At 38.3% G+C, this 21,620-nt stretch overlaps 1 protein-coding gene across 7 annotated transcripts in view; it reads left to right on the top strand.

Annotated features, from left to right (window-relative positions):
- The window catches only part of INPP4A (inositol polyphosphate-4-phosphatase type I A), a 1,931,511-nt gene that overhangs the window by 1,306,500 nt on the left and 603,391 nt on the right, over nt 1-21,620 (top strand). For all 7 annotated transcript variants that reach the window (XM_044072185.1, XM_044072184.1, XM_044072183.1 and 4 more), the window contains one exon: nt 16,783-16,909. In XM_044072185.1, coding sequence (XP_043928120.1) covers nt 16,783-16,909 — 127 coding nt within the window. The remainder of the gene's footprint in view (nt 1-16,782; nt 16,910-21,620) is intronic.

Raw genomic sequence — 21,620 nt, 5'->3', positions numbered from 1 at the left:
CAGTTGATGGTGGACTTAATGAAATCTTCCATAACCAGTGTGTTTGGTAAACTTTGGATTTTCTTCAGTTTGGTTAAGTAGGCTTCGTGGGTGTCATGACCCATGGAGGGGATCTGTAACAGGCCAGAACTTGAATGGAGGTCTTACCCACCATAACCTGGACCTGGAGTAATTCCATGGAGTTGTCCAGTCTAACTAGATGGGAAGTGAATTTATTTCTAATACAGATTGAAACTCCACCTCCTTTGGTTTTCACACATTCGTTTTGAGGTCTAAAGGTGTGGAAGGCATTGTAGCCTTGCAGGACTGAGGTTCTCTCTGAAGCCTTAAACCAGGTTTCTGTGACTGCACAGACATCTACATCTTTTAGTGATAGAAGTGCTTCCAGAGAGTGCAGTTTTTGGTTTACGTTCCCAGCATTTAGCAGCATGACCCTTATTTTGTTCAAATTGGTTAATTTCATGTTGGTAATATTGTTTTTGATATCCTGCATAAAGAAGGCACAATGTGGGAGGCAAGAGCCTTTGCCAGCAGCTGAAAGCCTAGGGCTGCCAGGTGCAAAACCATCTCTAGTAAAGCAGTAAGGTTTGTTGACCCTGGCTTCCCAGGCAGACAGGAACTGGATTTCCTTTGAATGACACCAAAAACTAAACCAGTTATTGCAGTCAATCATTTGATGTTTATACTGTGGCATCATTCTAGGTGAGAGTAGTATATTGCTCAAGGCTAGGGACATGCCTGCATGGGACATACTCCGAGAGCTCGACCATGTCTCACGTCATATAGTCCACTGAGGTACATCTCGGGTCATTCACACCAACATGAACTATGACAGAGTCATAACGGTACTTGTTGCTGAGAGACCTGTGTGCATGCGTGACTTGATTTGACAAATCCTGGCACCGGACAGTAAGTTGACCATGACTTTATTGTCCAGCCTGGTGAATGGAACATCTGTATGTCTCACTAATGAGTCTGCAATGAAAAAAGAAAACTTGTTTTTTTTTTTGTGTGTTATGCCTTACAGGCTTGGTGGGTGAAACACTGGTGTTGCTATGTGTCATGGGTGCTGTGTAGACTGCATTAGATGTAGCAGTCTTGTGTTTTGGAGGTCTCTGCTGTTTCGTTAAGTTTTTTTTAGAGAACCTCCATGAATGTGGATTTATGTGTTTGATGCATACTATGTGTATGAGTAGTTGTATGTGTAGGAGTAGTGGTGTGATATATGAATATGTAGCAGTGGGTGAGTTAACACCTTTCTCCGTGTTAATGTTTTGATGGAGAGAGAGAATGGATTCTAGATTCTTGGTGTAAATACATCACTGACACTCTGTACTAGATTGTATTATTAGTAGAGGGTTGTCTGTGTACATGAGCTCAACAGACCCAAGTCAACAAGTTTGGCAGGAAAAATAAAGGTAGACCAACTGTCCATTCTGCTGCGTTGAAGACTGTTGTCATTAGGGGTGGCTTTTCAGAAACAATCACAGAGGAGCTCAGTGAATGGATATTTTGGCCTAAGTTTTGAGGGAAAATTTGTTGAAGTTAGCTGTCCAGCTTTGGTGCACAATTGCACAGTAGTTCGCGGTGCTGCATGACATGCAAACAAGCAGAAACCTGCTCAAATGCAGGGCCTAAATACCCAAAGCTAAAACTTGATAAAACTGTAACAAGATTCAAAAGGACCAATGGGGATAATTATTCCAAGCTATAGACTGGCCTCCCTTTATCATTCAGACCACAGACAGCACAATTCTCTCACAAAGGCGCAGATAGGCCCCTTCCAATCCAAGACAACAAACAAACCACTACAAACAGTTCAAGAAGCAGCAGGCCTGGATTTGGACTATGCTACAACTACTAGCTACACTTCAGTAGGAAACTCTAGGAAATGTTTAACACAGCATAAAAATAGCAGTGAGACCATACCTCTTAACTGTGCCGAATTCCTCAGTATTTTCCGGTTTTGGGCTCAAAATAAGAGGGTGCTACGAATTCCCGATTGGACCCGTTAAATCCTGATTTTGGCATGCAGACAAGGGTGCTGGAAACAGTAGGGGACGAGCAGCCTCTCACTTTCAAGAGCTTCAACAATTAATTTAAAAAAAATGCTCAGTGGTGGTAGCCTGTTTTTTTTTTTAAGGATGTAAACTCAGTCCAGAATTTAAAGTAGCCATGCTGAGGTAAGTGTGAGTGAGCGTATGAGTATGTGTGTTAAACTGGCAGTTCATTTTTCTCTATGAGAGAGAAAGTGTGGGTGTTTGTAGTTTAAGCTACCAGTTCGAATGAGAGTAAGTGTGTGTGGGTGTGTGTTACTGTGTGAGAAAGTACGTGTGTGTATGAGTGTGTGGCTGCGTGACAGAAACAAAAAGGTAGGTATGTGTGTGTGTTTAGTTTTCCAGTTCTCAGAAGAACACAGTATTTAAATCCTTCCTGCGTAGGGTCTGCACCCTGCCATTGTCTGCCTTCATTTTCATCTAATACTTCAGCTTTCACACACCTTTCAAAGGCATGCCTTGTGTGAATTGGCCATCATCCAGTCTGCCAGTGTGTTTCAGACTGTAATGATGTTTTTAATGCATTTCTAATTTACTATTAGCATACTGAAAAAAAAAACACCAATGTCTATTTTGTGGTCATAAAAGGAATGAGACTATTTAAATAACACCAGGGGTGCTCTGTTGAATCCCGTTTTGTAACAGAGAACAGGTAACAAAGAAAGGATATTTATCAAAGGTATACCTCTCACCCTTTTATCACAAGAAATCTGGAAGGGGGGGGGGGCAAAGACCCAAAAATAGAGACAGATTTTGAATATTGCTCTTGCAAACTTAGAACATTGTTAGAATAACAGGTTTTGTAATAACAAGCATTTTTCTGAAGGATATGAAGTTAGAAACTCAAATGACTGCCATTATTTAGTGACTTCAATCCATGGTGATTTGCCAGAAAACCACATAGTTTAAACAGCAGACCAAGAAAAATTGCAAAAAATGAAGCAGTAGCACTTAGCCTTTTGAATCCTTTAATAGAACACACTTAAAATCATTTAGTGCTTTTGTCCATCTGGCTAAGTGCTACTGCTTCATTTTTTGGTTTCAAGATTGGTTCGGATGAACTTCGGAATTCGATTTTATAAAGAGCAGACCAACAATATGATCTGGATATTCTGCGAAAATCAAGAGGTACGGTCAAAGGGCCCTAATTATGTATGGTTTTAAGATCATATTACCAGTCACACAAAAAGTTTACTATAGTTGTCTCACTTCCAGAATAAAGTTTAAGGTAAATTTAAAAACATCTACAAGGATGACAGGGGAGAGGGTTATTTTTTGTTACCTTGGTTGCTCAGTTTCCTTTGCTCTGGCTTCTTCTCGCTGAGGAAATGACAACTTCATTACAGCAGTTTAAGTGTCTGGCTTGTCTAATTGTGTGTGAGTGTGCACTAACACCCAACATGCTGAATAGTAATGGGGAACTGTGAAATAAGGAGTGTCAAAACGAGTTACACTTAGCCCTTGTAAAGTTTGGCATTCACTATCACTAACCTTCCTTTCATTCATTCATGGAAGGTAAAAGCTTTCCTGAAAGGTATTGTTGTCCTACGGAAGGTGTCATTGTGCCACAAAAACTAAACTTTTTGTCCTTCGATTTTTACGTAGTTTGAAATGTATTGTTTTCTTTCAGATTTTTTTTTTTTTTAAATAGTTTTTTGACATATTTGTGAGGGGTGATGTCTGCTGTTTAAAATGTACACCGGGGATGATGCATTTAACATTTTTCTTATACTGCAGTGGAACTGCTTATATTTGTGAGATGTTCGTCTTGTATATGTATACTTATGTTAATTATGTACACTTATTTTGCTGCCCTGTTATTTTCCCATTTCCTGATTTTATTTATTATTTTGGGGAGATAGGGATCAAGTATGCAAAGCAGCAGTTCTGTTTATCTCCGTATATGTAATTGCTAGTGATACTTTTTTCTTTCTCTTTTTTTTTTTTCTTTCTCTTTTTTTTTTTAAGAGGATTGTATGTATACATTGATGAAAAAAACATTTTACTGAAAATGCATTTTCAGTTTTGTGAAGAGGATGGTTGTTAACATGTATTAAACTTGGTTGAGCCAGACCTTTTGTACTACTCAGACTTAATGTTGCTGCTGCTTTCCCCCATGTGTTTATCGTTTAAAAAATACTCAACCCACAAAATGCTGCCCGTGTACAAATAAGAAAGGGGCATATTTTCAGTGGATGCCACTTAAAATTATAAAATGGTTATTTTAGAAATATATTCCTTTCACATAAGCACATAATGCATAACTATATACTTTAAATTATTAATTTAGACAATTCTTTACATTCTGTACTCTTTCGGTAGTAAAGATTCCAGAGAGATAGTCATAAAAAATTAATTTGTTTGAGTGCAGAGTATGCCTAGCTGTCAGTATATGTGTGTGCCCATGCATGCGTGCATACCTCTCAACTTACTAACACAAGAAATCTGGATAAAGCCTTAAATAATGGGGGGATAAAGACCCAAAAATAGGCACAAATTTTAAATATTGTTCTTATAAACTTAGAATGTTTTTAGATTAACAGGTTTTGTGTTAGCTTGCTTTTTTCTGAATTTTTGTTTATTTATTTATTAGCATTTGATTACAGAAAAAGTCCAAATGAGTAGAAGCCCATTTTCACTGGAGGCCCAGTGAGAAAAGTTCCAAATTATTACAAGACATTTTAAGAACAATAATTTTACAATCTTCAAAAATAAAACAAACACTTGCAGTTTAAATAATTATAACAAATCATACATAATATAAAAACAATGTCTAAGAATCAGTACAAGTTATATGGCAACAGTCATTTAATATTTACAGAAATTTTAGACAGTTTGTAGAGAAATTAAAGGTAAGTTTCTAATACAAACAGTAATTGTAATATGAAGTGAGGGAGAAAACAGGCTTATAGGTTCATAGATAGGTACTAGGCTATCGGCCCAAGGGCCTAAGTAAGCCTAGCCAACAAGGTTCCTTGGCTTACATCACCCAAGAAAGTTAATTTCCTGTGCCCCTGTCGAGCAGAGCCACAGAAGTGATCCCTGTATTTCCTATTTCTCATCCACTCATCAAGAGTTTTCTTGAAGAGTGCTAATGAGGAACTTTGCTTGACAGATGGGTAGCTTGTTCCAGAGTATAGGAAGTCTCTGGGACAGGATTCTATCCCTCCAGCATGTCCTGTTTATTGTGGAGACAAAGGTTTAGGTCCCTAGAGCATTTAACATGGAGGGATTGGAATTTCTTTACGTGTTGCATGTCCAACAGCTGTGGGTTTGACATAGTTTTATATTTTAGGCAGAGATCTCCTCAGAGTAGGCGATATGCTACAGAGTAAAGCTGGAGTTTTTGAGACGGTCAGTGTAGGGCATCTGTTTGAGGCCAGTAATCCTCTTTGTGAGTTACTACTGTGGCGTTTCCAGCTGCTGCAGATGCCTTGTGAGGTACATTCCAAAAGGGGCGTTGTACTCTATAATAGGTCTAATGAGTGCCGAGTAGAGGGGAACAATGACTTCTTTTTTTCTTGGATGAGAACACTTTTGTGATGAGGTGTGCCACATAGAAGGATTTCCTGACTACTGTGGCGATGTGATTATCAAAGGAGAGACTACTGTCCACCTGGGTCCCAAGGTCTCTTATCACACATTCGGTGTTTAGTAGACTGACGTTTATGTGGTAGCTCATGGGTACAGAGTTTTTACCAAAGGGGATGACAATGCACTTTTTGGCATTGAGCTTGAGGCCATGCCTCTGACACCAGGCATCTGTCTCAGTGAGGCCCTTCTGTAGGATGTCCACATCATTTGGAGACTCGACTATGGCTCCTAGTTTGCAGTCATCTGCGAACTTAGCCTGTACTTCAGAGAAGTAGATACCAAACAGGAGAGGTTCCAGGACTGAACCCTGTGGTACTCCACTTGTCACTGGTTTGAAATCAGATTTGGAGTCTGCAACTTTTACAGTTTGGATTCTGTCAGTAAGCCAGTTGGTAATCCATCTTGTGACGTAGGGATTTGTACCAAGTTTAGTGAGTTTAGCTATAATTCCAGGATGTAGGTTGGTGTCGAAAGCCTTGGCGAGGTCAAGATAGGCTGTGTGAACCTTCTTATCCTCGTCTATGGCTTTGGTGAGTGCCTCAAAGAAGTCGATTAGGTTCAGAAGACATGATCTACCTTTCACAAACCCGAACTGGGTGGGGTCCAGAGTTTGGAGGTTACCAATGTTTTTGTTTATGAGTTCCATGATGATACATTCCATGGCCTTGCAGACCAGGCTCGTCAGGCTAATAGGGCAATAATTCCCCGGATCAGTGGTGGCTCCCCCTTTGTGGAGTGGGAAAACTGTTGCTGTGCCCCATTCAGTGGGCACAAAGCCTGACGTGAGACTATGATTGAACATGGTGCTTAGGGGGGGAGCCAGTTCGTTCTGAAGTTCGTGTAAAATGCAGAGTGGGATGTTGTCCGATCCCATGGATGCTGTGTTTTTGGTTTTAGAGAATGCAGCTTTTACCTGCATAGATGTGATTACAGGGACTCTGCATTCTTCCTGTATAGATATGGGCCCTTCAGGGGGTGGGGGGGTAAAGTTAGAACTGAACCTATCTGCCAGGATGTTGGCAAGATCAGTTGGTTCTGTAATTTTCGTGACGTTGTGCTGTAACTCAGAGCAGATCTGAGTGTTGCCATTGAGATTCTTGACATAGCTATAGAATGCGTTGTGGTTGCCCTTAGAATCAGTGGCGATTTTCTTTTCGTAGCTAGATTTGGGGGGATCTTATAGGCGATCTCAGCTTCTTACTGATACTGACCAGGGAGCTCCTCCACTCATGGGATTTTACTCTCTTTTGCAACAGTTTCTTCCTTCTGTTGTAGAATTTGTTTATAGCAGGGGACCACCAGATTGGCTTCCTTTTTTTGGAGGATAGCGTCTTGGTTCTGTTATATATAGCTTATGCTATATTTAGACAGAAGTCAGAGAAGAAACGTTGATAGCAGTAAAGAACTAGGTGAAAAGGGGATAGTAAGGCGGTATAAGGAATAAAAAAAAGTACTTGTTCAAATTTATATAGTTTATACTGGTTCTGAGCAAGAACATAACCAGATTTTAGCTAGGAAGTCTTTCAGAGCAGTTTTGAAAGATGGGACGGAGAGTATAGACTTGATTGATACAGGTAAGGAGTTCTAGGCCTTAGCAACCTTGTACAGGTACAAACAGTGCCCGGCAGATTTTCTCGATTTGTAGACAGAGAGTAGTTTTTGGTCACTGGGTCACGACTAACTGGGACCATAATTGTGTAGAATGTGCTTTAGTTTTATAAAAGCTGAAATGTTTTACTTATTGTTCTGGTTATATTTTGTTATTTAATATTAGTGTAGCAGATAATTTTATTTTTATAAAAGAGAATTACATTTTAGTTTTATACAAACTCAAATGTTAATATGAATAAAATAGTATTGTTCTGGTTATACTTTGTGTTTAATATTTTGTTTGTTGAGAGGCATGAGTGAGTCACTGAAAAAAACTATTAAAACAGCAGAAAATCAGCCAGGAGGGTCTAAAGAATGAACAGGACAGATAGCTTAAAAACAGTGAAAAATACCAGTAAATACTTAAATAAATACTTAAATAGTGGTGTTGCACACTTGTAGTACTGTAAATATGACTGGCCACAAAACAATTTATAGATGTTGAGCTTGCCATTTCAAGTCAATCAGTGAGATGATTTGCATTTCCTGTACTTTGCAGTCGGCTTACCCTCTTTTGCTGCTTATATCTCTCTTCCTACAGAGTTAGAGACCACTTGGATTTATAGGTATACTTATATATACACATCCTTTACTCATCCACACTTTTGTATCATTTATACAGTTATGAGCATTCAAAAAAAAAACAATATCTCACTAATAATGCAAAAGCAACTGTTGCTCAAACACATCCGATTTCAACTCTTCTGTATGCCTCACCGATTCTCATCAGCCTAAAGAAATCAAAGTTAGCTAAACTGGAATCATGTTATAACAAAACTGCCAGGTGTGCCACAGACTCTACCTTTAGGTCACACCACTGCAACAGCACTCAAGAAACTGAAGTGGTCAGAACTTCCCCAGCTACTACTCTATAACCAACTCAACACAGCCCAGAAAATTCTAAACCATCAAGAGGAGATCCCTTGTCTCCAAAATCTCCTACTCCCTTTCTCTAGTAACTGCAATCTACATTCAAAAAATAAAACTGTATTGACAACAGTTAAAGTCAGCAGTGCTGCAGGTGACTCCCTCTACCCTAACTATATTGCATAAAACTGGAATAAACTCCCTTTTGAAGTAATTACTACTCTCAGCTATTAGGCATAGACCTCTCTCGGCTAGCAATTTGTAACTATTATATATATTATCTGACTGTAATTACTGCATGTAACTCTGTGTACAGTATGGATATGTTGTATATACTTATGAGAACTCTTAATTTAGGACTCTCTTTAATTGTGTGCATTTTGATATATTTTTTAAAAAGCACTTGGAAACAAAACTAAGTAAATAAAAAGAATGCACGGAAGCAGCAACCAAAGCTGAAATGTCTATATCGTCAACAATTGTACTTGACTTCATCAGAATAACACCTCATACAAATAAACTCCTTATAAAGCCAGGCCAACTCATTTTCATGTCAAACAAACATGCAATTAATTAATTAAAGATGTCATACCTTTTAAAGCAGCAGCACTATGTACGTCAATAATACTTTTCATATAAACAGTAAAAATTAAGTTAAAAAAATGCATGAAAATAAAAAATGTATGTTTATAAACATGAAAAATTAATGAACCCAATAAAAACAATCCTATTCATACTTCATGAGCCAACATCAATTTATATATCAGAAATAAAATGCACCACAACATACATAATGTTTGAACTCTGCCTAAAATTGTAAATAACTTGTAAGGGATATAACCTCATTTATCCCTGGTTGACTAGTGGTGTTAACTCTGATTTGCCACATAAGTTCCTTGTACTCTTAAGAACAAATCACTCGGACCACCTCTCTCATTGGGTTCAATTTGTTCGAGTACTGTAAACTTAAATCTGTGGTCGGGAAAACTATTGAGGTGTTTAACAAGGGCATTCTTGATGCCACTTTTGTTAATGTTATAAATATGCTGGTATATACGTAACCTAAATGCGTTCTTAGTTTTGCCTGTATAGTATCTATCACATACTTGACACATCATAGCATAAACCACATTCTTGGTCCCACAATTACATTTGTAATTATATCTAACTGTACCATATTGGGGAACAATAATGATATTCCCTTCTAAAATGTATCTACATTGCAAACAACGTCCACATTTTTTCATTTGTCCTTTATTCTGGTATTTATGACCCTCTTTGTTTTGTTCCAGTACATTTTTGAATCAGCTTTTCCCCTAACTTACTCCCCACTTGATCATCTTTTTTTAAAATAAACCAATTCTTGATCAAGATGTCTTTAATACACGAAAACTGGGGGTTCTAAGTCAGAATCAGTGCATTTTTGTATGCATCTCTATTACTCTCATTGCAACAAGTAGTAGTATTAGTTACTGGCACACCTGCCTCTTCCTCCACACCTAAGCCTAACAGTGGATGAAAATGACCAGATCTTCTCTTATATGTAACCTCTTCTAAAATAGGGGTAATAAACTCTTCCGGATACCCTATTCTCAATAACATACCCTGTAACACATCCCTTTCTTTATAGAACATATCCAGGTCACTAACCATATGGGCCAACCGTATACCTTGTCCCTTTATCAGTGACCTTTTTTGGTGTAAAGGGTGGCCACTTTCAAAATTTAAAATGGTGTTCGGGTATGTGGGTTTCCTGTATATAGTGGAAACAAAATTCTTAGACTCTATCTTTACAAATCTGAATATCCAAATAACTAATGGTATTCGAATTTGTTTCCATAGCAAAACGCAAAAAGGAGGTACTAGAGTTGAAAAAATGAAAAAAATGTATTCAATTCAATCCAAATCCCAAAAAAATCAAGATGTCGTCCAGGTATCTCTCATAAAATTTACAAAATTTGAAACCTAAAGATAGGAAAACTATGGACAACTTCCATTGTGTTAAGACTATATTTGCAAAAATCAGGGCACACACTGCCCCCATTGCAACCCTTGATGTTTGCCTAAACAATTGACTGTGAAAAATGATGCAATTGTTCTCCAATATTAACTCCATCAGGGTCCTAAAGGTTAATATTCTAGAATGTGTATGGTGCGTGTGCCCACAAAGAAAGTCATAGAACAATTCAATTCCTTCCTGATGTGTGGTATAACATTAAAGAGGTCCTTTATATCAATAGTCACTAATATAATATTGTCACCATATAGCTCCTGTTTAATCTTTCTCAAACAATCCTGTGAATCCTTAATATGTTGTAGTTTTTTGAGACTAGTTTTAAGATGAAAATCCAGGAACTTAGCCATGGTCAAAGTTTTTGATGCTTTTGCATCAGCAATTGGTCTGAGAGGTGGGTTGGTGGTATCTTTGTGGATTTTAGGAATTACAAATATTGTTGGAATCCTAGGACTAGTCTGTAACAAAAAATTTAATTCAGTCCTTGAAATCTGGTCGTTCAAGAGTAAATCATTTAGTATTATATCAATATTCCTATAAGCTATGTTAAGTCCGTTCAATGATACCTGCTCATAGCCATCACCAAAAAGAAATCTTAACATACTATCCACATACCGTTGTTGGTCCATAACCACCAACCCCCCTCCTTTATTGGGTTTCATAACCCTAATTGATCTGTTGTTAGAAATACTAACCAACAAACTACGTTCCTTTTCATTAAAGTTGTACTCACCACTAAGGACGTTTCTGTTCTTACATAATGTTCTAATGCCATTCATACAAATAGTTTCAAACAATTGCAATGTGGGGCAGGGATGGTTTAGTACACTTGATTTTTTTACATACCATGTCGCTATTGACACTCTGTTCAACATTCATACCTACATTAAAATTCAACTTCCTCATATACAACATGAAATCTAACAATGTTCTATCAATACGTGCATTTCTTGTAGGTACAAAATGAAGCCCCTTTTGAAACAGGTTGGCCCATTCCTTGGTAACCTGGTGCCTACTTAGATTATAAATTTTAAAATTGTGGTGCTCATTATAAATAATGCTGTCATTAGTATCATTGAGTACGATGAAATTGTTAGGTACAGTGAAATTATCAGACATTTTCTACTATTTCATGGCTCTTCCCCTCCCCCTCCCTGTCCCCTTCCCTTGAAAACCAGTCCCCTGATTTTGGCCAGCTGTTGTTGTAGTTCTCTGTCTTAAATTGCATATCCTCTCTTATCTCCTGAAAGGTACGTCATGGCCAAGGTTTTCATTATAACATTCATCAGTTGCAATCCCTACATCCTGTTCATGCAAAAGTACAATCTTGTTGACACCATACTGTTCAATTGTTAAAAAATGTAACATTCCTGCCTTTAGGAAGGGGATATGCCTGCCCTGCATCATATTCTTGTTTATCCCTCTCTAATTTTTTAAATTTTTTCTGCTTGATGTTACTAATAGTTTTATCCACATTCACTAATACAGCCCTGTAGTCATTCTGTTTAAGAGGAACACACAAGTCCTGTTTAATTTGTTCATTCAGTCTGTTAACTGAGTCTTAAAATATTAAATTTTTTATCGTTGTCTCTTACCAAGGCTTCAAGAAGCTTGCAGCCATGTCGATTAAACATTACAGTCAACTCTCTGTGCAGGTCTGAACCACTCACTAGGCCGTTTGGAAATTTCCAACACCGAAGATCTTTGGGGACTTGCTCTCGTTTCAAACATTCCCTCAGGTAGTGGTTTTCCACCTGTATTTTCCTTAATTTTAAAACATCGCCCTCCAGAACCTTAAGTTGCTAGTCTAAAGTTCCATTAGCGACTTGCTGCTGTGTTGTAAAGAATGCACAGTCACCTTCTTTATTAATCCAGTCCATAAGACTAAAACTTTGTTGCGAATCCACCCGATTGGTGGAAATCCTCTGTTGGTTCTGCCTATTTTCTAACACTGCATTGGTGACTGTCTCACCAGCCTGGCTGACGTTGATAGGACTCCTCTGGCCTGGGGGAATGGTAGATAATAATCCTTGCGAAGACTGTATACCTTCCTCCACATGAGAACCAAAGTTGGTAGGAAAGGGGTTTAATTGACTCCTGAAGCCGACGAGTTGCTGTGTCAACACCTCGATAAGTGCAGACAGGTTCCCAGTGGCCTTCGCCGGTTCAGTATTAGAACCCCCAGCTTCTGAAACTCCTTGCGTGTCGTTCTTCATAAAACAAACTCAAAACCACTTGGAAACAAAATTAAGTAAATAAAAAGAACGCACGGAAGCAGCAACCAAAGCTGAAACGTTTATTGAGCAGTTTCGTCAACAATTGTACTTGACTTCATCAGAATAACACATCATACAAATTCCTTATAAAGCCAGGCCAACTCATTTGCATGTCAAACAATCATGCAATTAACTACTTAAAGACGTCATACTTTTTAAAGTAGCAGCACTATGTACGTCAGTAATACCTTCCATATAAACAGTAAAAATGAAGATACAAAATGCGTGAAAATAAAAAATGTATGTGTGTTTATAAACACAAAAAATTATTTGTATATCCAGTTGATATAAAAAGTGTACACACCCTTGTTAAAATGCCAGGTTTTTGCGATATAAAAAATGAGACCACAATAAATAATTTTAAAACTTTTCCCACCTTTAATGTGATCTGTAACCTGTACAATTCATTTGAAAAGCAAAAACAATCTGTTGGGGGGAAAAAAGTAAAAAATAAAAAACTTACAATAAGCTGGTTGCATACGTGTGCACACCCTTAAACTAATAATTTGTTGAAACACCTTTTGATTTAATTACCGCATTCAGTCTTCTTTGCTAGGAGTCTGTCAGCATGGCACATCTTGACTTGGCAATATTTGCCCACTCTTCCTCACAAAAGCAATCCAAATCTGTCAGATTGTGAGGGCATCTCTTGTGTACAGTCCTCTTCAGGTCACACCACAGATTTTTTTATTGAATTTAGGTCTGGGCTCTGGCTGGGCCATTCTAAAACTTTAAATTTTCTTATGGTGAAGCCATTCTTTTGTTGATTTGAATGTATGCTTGGGGTCATTGTCGTGCTGAAAGGTGAAATTCCTTTTTATCTTCAGCTTTCTAGCAGACGTCTGTAGGTTTTGTGCCAAAAGTGACTGATATTTGAAACTGTTCATAATTCCCCCTTCCCCCCATGTTGAATAAAGCCCCAGTTTTACATGAAGAAAAGCAACCCCAAAGTATGGTACTGCAACCATCATGCTTCACTGTGGGGGTGGTGTTCTTTTTTTGATGCAAAGTGTTGTTTTTGTGCAAAACGTACCTTTTGGATTTGTGGCCAGAAAGTTCAACCTTGGTCTCGTCGGACCATAACACATTTTCCCACATGCTTTTAGGAGACTTGATGTATTGTTTTGCAAATATTAGCTGGGCTTGGATGTTTTTGTGTGTAAGAAAAGGCTTCCATCATGCAACTCTTCCCCATAGTCCAGACATATGGAGAATATGAGAGATTCTTGTCACATGTAGTACACAGCCAGTACTTGCCAGAAATTCCTGCAGCTCCTTCAGTGTTGCTGTAGGTCTCTTGACAGCCTCCCCAATCAGTTTTTGTCTTGTCTTTTCATCAGTTTTGGAGGGAAGTCCAGTTCTTTGCAACGTCACTGTTGTCCCATATTTTCTCCACTTTTTGATGACTGTCTTCACTGTGTTCCATGGTATATCCAATGCTGTGGAAATTTTTTTGTACCCTTCTCCTGACTGATACCTTTCAACAATGAGATCCTTTTGATGCTTTGTAAACTCTCTGCAAACCATGGCTTTTGCTGTAGCAGGCAACTGAGTAAATGTCACGAAAATCCTACTAGTACAGCTGAACTTTATTTGGGGTTAATCAGAGTCTCTCTAATTGATAGCAGCAGTGTACCCAAGAAGACTAAATTCTGTAATTAATCAAAAGGTGCTTCAACAAAGTATTAGTTTAAGGGTGTGCACGCACAACAAAGTATTAGCTTAAGGGTGTGCATACTTATGCAACCAGCGTATTGTACGTTTTTTATTTTTTTTTAATTTTTCCCCTAACAGACTTGTTTGTTTTTCAATTGAATTGTACAGGTTATAGGTCACATTAAAGGTGGGAAAAGTTTTGAAATGATTTAGTGTGGTCTCATTTTTTTATATCACAAAAACCTGGCATTTTAACAGGGGTGTGTACACTTTTTATATCCACTGTGTATATATATATATATATATATATATATATGTGTGTGTGTGTGTGTGTGTGTGTATATATATATATATATATATGTGTGTGTGTGTGTGTGTGTGTGGATGTATAGATACACCATTTTACCTTCTCTGACCGAGCTATCATTTTACAGTAAGAATTCAGAAACAGAGCTGAAACTTTTCTTTGGCACATTATATGCTTAAATACTGTATGGATTATGACAGTTGTACTTTGCCATTTCTGGGAACACTTCCCAATTTTGACAGGTGAGGTCCTTGGTACTTGAGGCAATGTTTGACCCTCACTTTTGGCCTTCTTTGGGTCATTTTTTTTCTTGCTAGTTGGGTTTTTGGAAGAAATGGCCTGAACATCCCATAAAAATGTTTTTTGGTTTCCAAGTGGATGTAGTGCTTCATTGGGAAGGAGCTTTACTTGTACGGATTTCATTTAGTCTGTTTTGGATGCCCTTAATGCCCAGGATACCTGTGTTGCCTCAGTTTCCCAGAAGAGTTGTCTGCCATTTGTTCACATTGGAGTTCAAACAGTTCTTTTGGGAATGTTGCATTAACATCCCGTTTTGAAGAAACTCCTTCTTTTGAGAGTCTTGGATATCCCACATCTCTTGAGACTGTGGTCATATTCTAGTTCTTGAGCAAGTTAAGTACTGCTTCATTCATCAGAGCATTCCCTGTGAGGGGTCTGACATCTCATGTGCTCCTTGAAGCCTTGAAGTGACTGTTTTTGTTTCTTACATGGATCAGTGGTTCATCTCCCTTTCCCATGTTAGAGCTGGAATCAGATTTACTAGTTTCTCTCCTAACTTGACAATTGTGTTTTGTGCAGTATATTGTGGTGCCAGATTCACTTTATAATCTCGAATTAATGAAGCATCGAATTTCAGTATATCGAGACTATAAAGTCGAATCTGCAAAATACCGAAACCCCAAAACCGTGAAAGTAAAAATCACGAAGTTAAACACACCATACATCACACTACCCAAAATACAAAAAACAAACAAAACACACACAAGCATAAAAACACAAATTAACAAACCTACACTACAAATAAGCAGGGGGGCTGTGCCCCCTTGCACCCCCACACCCCCAATACTTATATATACTAACTCCAAGATCGCACCAAACAGAAAAAGACAGCAAACTTATAACCAGACATTCTGCAGTCCCTCGCACACACACACACATTACATATGTACAAACACCACCACATTCAACACTTAAACACTCATACTTTTACCTGCCTACCCTAACCCACATGTACAACTTCTAAACACACCCGCATACACTCAAATACCTACCCAAAACCCTTACAAAATAGTCACTTACCTTAAATTCCACCTAAATCCACACATTAAACTGAACACCATCCACACAATACATTCCATGTCACGAACCATAAAACCATAACCGCGAATTCGACATATCCGGATTTGCAGTTATGCACTTTCGGTATTTTGAACATTCAACTTTACAGTCTCGAAATACTGAAATTCGATATTTCAGTATTTCGAGATTATAAAGTGAATCCAGTGGTGCCACCTGCTGACCTGTATTATAGTTCAAGTCTGCTCTTTTATAGTTGTAGTTGCCTTCAGTTCTTGCTTAACCATCCTTTAGCTTGGTTACCAGGACCATGGACCTGCATTGCTTCCTTCTTCCAGGTTTTATAGTTCTGTCTGATTGGGAGTTGGGAGTGGTCAGTAGGAATCACTCTTTTGATATGTGTTATATGGATCTCCTCTGGTTCCTTCCAGTTTGGTGGCTTACTGCTTGGAATTTAACTCAATAAGACCCCCCAGAGAGGGTTCTTCTTGTTAGTTATAAGCATATATTCTTACTGTATGTGTTTATCTACAAATTGACCATTCTGATGGGTCAGGAATATCCTCACTCCTTCCCTCTAAGGCTAAGGGAGTCTTACAGCCAGCCGTGGTTAATGGAGTTGTCTTTATGTCAGGCTATATATTAGTCCATAACTTGTTAGCATCTTTATTGGTGGTTGGTGCTGATCAGTGGCTGTTGGGCATCCTTAATCACAGAGGCATGTGCACTCCAGAGTGCAGGAACTTCTAGGAAAAGTGCTAAATGCTGATTGATGTATAGGATGAGCTAAAACTGTAGGAGTTGCCAAGGAGGATCCTGTCTTAGATCAACTATTAAAGAAAAAGTCTATATCTTATTGATTCATATAGACCTAGAAGCATTTTAGCTGTAACAGTAGAAACTCATTATGTCCCTTCTTCTTAAGAAAAAAATGTAGTCAGCAGAGCCATGCATGAGTCTGAAATATCTCTTTACTGACTTTTTTTTACTGCATGTGTGCCTGTGTGAGACTGATTATTTTTTTTTGTTTATTTTGTTTTTTAGGGGAGGAGTTGGCTATGCTGGAAGATATGAGCATAGGCATTATGGATTTGAGGAATGTGACATTTAAAGTAACCCAAGCCACTTCTAACACTTCAGTTGATATGCTGCCCATCATAACTGGAAATCGGTAATCCAAGACTATGTACTATAATATGGTTATTATGTCAACTAAAGTTTTAAGTGATAAGGTAAAAGGCAGTTGAAGATAAGTCCGTTTGTATGTGCTGTAGGGATTTATTGTGCAAGTAAGAATGTTTTAGATGAATACTAAAAAGATACTGTTTGGAATGGTGCTATAAAAAAACATATTCTTGCATGAAATACATATTGTGGTCTCTTTATACAGTAGTTAAATTTGAGAAGCCAGCATCTCAGATTCCGGCATATATTTGTCAATGAATGGCTTTCTAGGTGAGATCAGGATGATGTTTACATTGTAAAGGACAGTGTTCATTAATCCCACTGCTGTGGTAGCCTTTAGGCTATGTAGGTTGTGTCTTGCCCAGTATACATCAACTGGCCATCTTCCAAAAGCTCTGGCTTCCTCCCACATCTTCACTCTGACTGCTGATTGGCCAGCCCTGTTGAGGGAAGATCATCAGTCAGAGTGAAGAACTTAAGTACTTTCTTTCCACTTCATGAAGGAGCAGCTCACAGGCTTCACAGGAGCAGCAGCCACTGTTCATCTTCTCTTCTTCAGGTAAGTCTTCAGTGGGAAACCCTTCCTCATAGAATTTTACCATTTAAAAAAAATGATTTTATTTTATTTGGACCTTTTAGTGACATTGCTACTTTAAGAAATCCAGTGTTTTTCTAGCTTTGTAAGTTTCATGTCGCCGACTGCTGTTTTAGCTGTGGCTAATTTGGGATATTTTAATGACAAAATGTACCGTTTGTGTAAATTTGTGTATTTTATGTTAAAGTTTAATATGAGGAAGTATTTGATTGGGACAGGAACTTCTATGGAGTGTGTTAGTGCTTGTGTTCACTCTGTGACAGCTTACCTGCCATTTTTTCTTTCAGGCTAAAATTTATATGAAGGGATTTCTGTCAGGATTTCAGTGTGCTGCTTTTATGTTAGTTTGTTTAAGTAACTGTGATTTCATATGAAAGTGTAAGTGTGCTGCTTGTGAAAACTATTTGAAAAATTACCTTCCAATTGACTTGTTCCAACAAAGTTTACTACATCTGAAGCATCTTCCTCAGTTACAGGTATTATACTTACCCCGCTCCTGCTGCTCCAACTTCTGTTATTCTTAAAAAGACAAAAAACAACTTATCCAAGAGCCATTGCCAACTCTGTAGGCTTAGTCAGTGCCATGGGCAATGGTGGGTGACACTGCAGTGGCCAGCAGTCATTTCACAGACCACTCACACACTCACTCATCTCTCCAGCTGCCTCTAGTGTAGTCCTTTCAACCACCACAAACTGGGGATCAGCAAAATCCTCTTCGGCTGTTCCATTGTCCAAACTGGACATGGGAGAGTAATCTTTCCCAGGGCACAGAGACACTCGATGCAGCTTGGGGATGTGAGCTCTTGATAGGGTAGAAGTACCTTTTCCGAGTCAGTTATTAGGGATACTTGTAAAGAGAAAACAAAAGGTTAAACGTAGTTCATATATAGACATGGTGTTTACTAGAAAAGATGAGTTTCTTACCTTAACCAAGAAATCGTTATTGGCAGTTAATCCTAGTAGACACAATATAGTGCCTGTAAATCATCTCAGTACAAGCAATCTTGAGGAATGGTTCTCCGATATCAGAACATTCTGACATAGGACAGGGCTTCTTATCCTGCATTCTCGAGCCCATATGAAACTTGGTCCTCAAAATGCCCTTTGGACAAATTTTCCTTTTCTCAAACTACAGCCAGGATGAATAAGGTTTGTTTTTTTATGGGGACAAATGGATTTTCCACTGAAATGGGGAGATACCATGATATGCTCTGAATAGATATGCCTCTTCCTTCATTAGTGCTAGCCGAGAAGGATGTATTTAATGCTGCCTGTAGCAACCGTAAATCGGAACCCTTAGTCCCTCTCAAAAAAGCAGATAGACTTTATAAAGTTTCTTAAGCTAATAAGTATTTATTTTCACACTTGCTGCTACATCCACATCTTCACCAGTTGTGAACAAGCTCCTAGTGTTCTGCAGCCCTTTCTCTGAGGACAAGGATGGGAAGATATTGGACAGATTTGGTAAGAGAATGTTTGTGTTTTCCGTCTTTGAAATATATAATTCTTTAGCTATCAAACCCATATTTGGATGTCTATGCTTTTGTGTACAGACAGTTTTTGAGAATCAGCTACTATACGTCCCACAGAAGGTAGTACCTATCTGAATTCTATAATTTCTAACATTTCTGTAGTATCTAAATGTGACTTAAGGCACATGTATGATTGTGCAGATACTGCGTCTACGGCCACTTCTTCTGCTGTAGTTTTGCGAAGTTATACCTGGGTACAAAACGTTTTCTCATGAGGTTTTATATGGCCCATCTGCTTCTCAGATCTTCAGATAATTTAATGAGAGGGAAATTAATTTAGGGAGTTTTGAAGCCCCCACCCCCACCCCTTTACAAATTTCCCACTTCCTTTTTCATGTCTATGAAATTAAACAAACACTGAATGCCTTCTCAAGCCAAACAGTGAAATAAAATAGATGGCTGGAGGGACAAGAAACAAGGATTATTCCCTAAAAAGTGACAGTCTACAACTTCAGAATGATTATAACCAGAATTTTTTCTCCCACCCCTGCCCTAAGTCACAAAATCTTTCCCAGCATCTAGCTCAGTGTATTTCCCTTTGGCAGAAGATTGATACAGACTATTTGTTTTCTTTTCAATAAATGTCTTTATTAAATTATCACATATGACATGGACAGTCTTACATTTATATAAATGAAAAACAAACACCATTGACACCACTTTAGTTGCAGACATTATACATCACTTATCTATCCAGTCATTGTCAGTTAAGCATTATATAGCTCATTCAAATCCTGCCTCTTCAACCTCATTCCTTCTGTGCATATATTGTTCCCACAATTCCCATTTTTTTCTGTGTAGATTGCTTTGTCCCTTTTCTAACGATCCCAATTCCAGTTGTTTTATCTCTGTTACTATATTCACCACTAGTAAAGTTGGTCTAGAGTTTGATTTTCATTTTCTAGTAATTGCTTTTTTGGCAGCCACCATAATTAGACTCAGCAAGGCTAAACTATGTCTAGGCAATTCAAATCTGTATCATAGAGCAAAAAAAAATATCTCCCAGTCAATCCAATCTGCTCACCCAGCATCTTCGACAGAGCGGTCCGCAGGGAAGCCTTAAAGTCTGCCAGCTCATTACACTCCCAAAAAATATGTCCCCAGCCACCTCTTCTTTGCCCGTCACACCTCCAACACTAGCTAACCAGCTGAGGAAAAATTCAGCGGAGTCTGCTTGAGATATAGAAATACTTATATAGACACTTCCAGGCAAAAATGCTAAGTCTTCTAGAATTTGTTGCATATTTGGGAGATAATATACACATATCCCTAATTGTCTCTCTGTGAATTGCTTATCCAGTCTCTCTTCCCAATCCTTTCTATGCTCCTCTGATTGAATCTTATAATTATCATGCAGTATTTTATTTGTTGTTGTGTCTTTCGGCTTTTCCCGGTTAGGGGTCGCCACAGCGGAACTCCGGTCCGCTAATGATTGGCAGTAGATTTTTTTTTATCATGCAATATTTTATACGCTCTACTAATTATTCCTTTTTTAATGGCAGCTTCTGTTCTAGATGCTGTTAAAATTCTACCAGTGCTGGTCTAGATTGTTACAGACTCTTGAGTGTTAAAATGGTTCGGGAGAGAAAGAGCTGGCACTGGATACAAATACCTCCTTTCAAGGGAATTCTTGAATACTTTCTGAACCAAACATGTTTTTTCTCTCAGGTTCTTAACTACTTACTCAATTTAAGTGTCACAGACCAGTGCCATTAAATCAAAAGGGCAAAGGCTTCTATTCCAGAATGTTTTTGGTACCAAAGAAGGAACCTTCTTGGAGACCAGTCCAACATCTTTTCTTTCTGAATCTGTATGTGAAAGTTCCAAAATTGAAGATGTTGACCTTTCAGAGTGTGTCACCTCTTGTTCTCCAAGGAAGCTTTATGGTAACATTAGCTCTTAAAGATGCATACTGTCACATTCCCAAAGCCAAAGGTTTCACTAAATGTCTCAAGTTTTGTGTGTCTGGGTCACATTATCAATTCTCTGCATTACCTTTTGGGTTAACTTTAGCTCCAAGGGTGTTTACAAAGTGTCTAGCTCCAGTTATAGTTCATTGTAGACTGAATGACATTCGCATATTTCATTATTTTGATGAGTTACTCATCTTTGCAGAGTCTTTTGTCAGATATCAAGACTCAGTGCAATGAACGTATTCTCTTCTGACCAGTCTGAGGTACCAAGTAAATATGAAGAAATCCTACCTGTGCCCATCACACAGGATTATCTTTCTAGCATGTCTTGCAGACATCCTGCAGCAAAATACTTTTTGGACACTGGAGAAGGGGGATTTTTATCTCTATACTTTCATGTGATTCTCTTATCAGTCTCAGATTTCACCCAGGGAGTATCTCAGGATCCTGGGATTCATGGGATTTGTGATTCTCATGATTCCTCTTGCCAGGTTACATGAGAAAGATTCAGTGATTGATAAAAAAAACAAATGGACCCAACATTTGTTTTCTGTGGAATTTCAGATTCTAATCTTGGGCTTTGTAAAAAGGGACTGCACTGGTGGAGACCACAAATATAAGTAAATTCAGGCCGTCCCTCTTCTTCACTGCCTGGAA

The sequence above is a fragment of the Protopterus annectens genome, chromosome 5.part0 (genome assembly GCF_019279795.1).
Source record: "Protopterus annectens isolate FY-2018-M chromosome 5.part0, PAN1.0, whole genome shotgun sequence".
NCBI lineage: Eukaryota > Metazoa > Chordata > Ceratodontiformes > Protopteridae > Protopterus > Protopterus annectens.
This window is presented reverse-complemented; position numbering and strand designations above follow the sequence as displayed.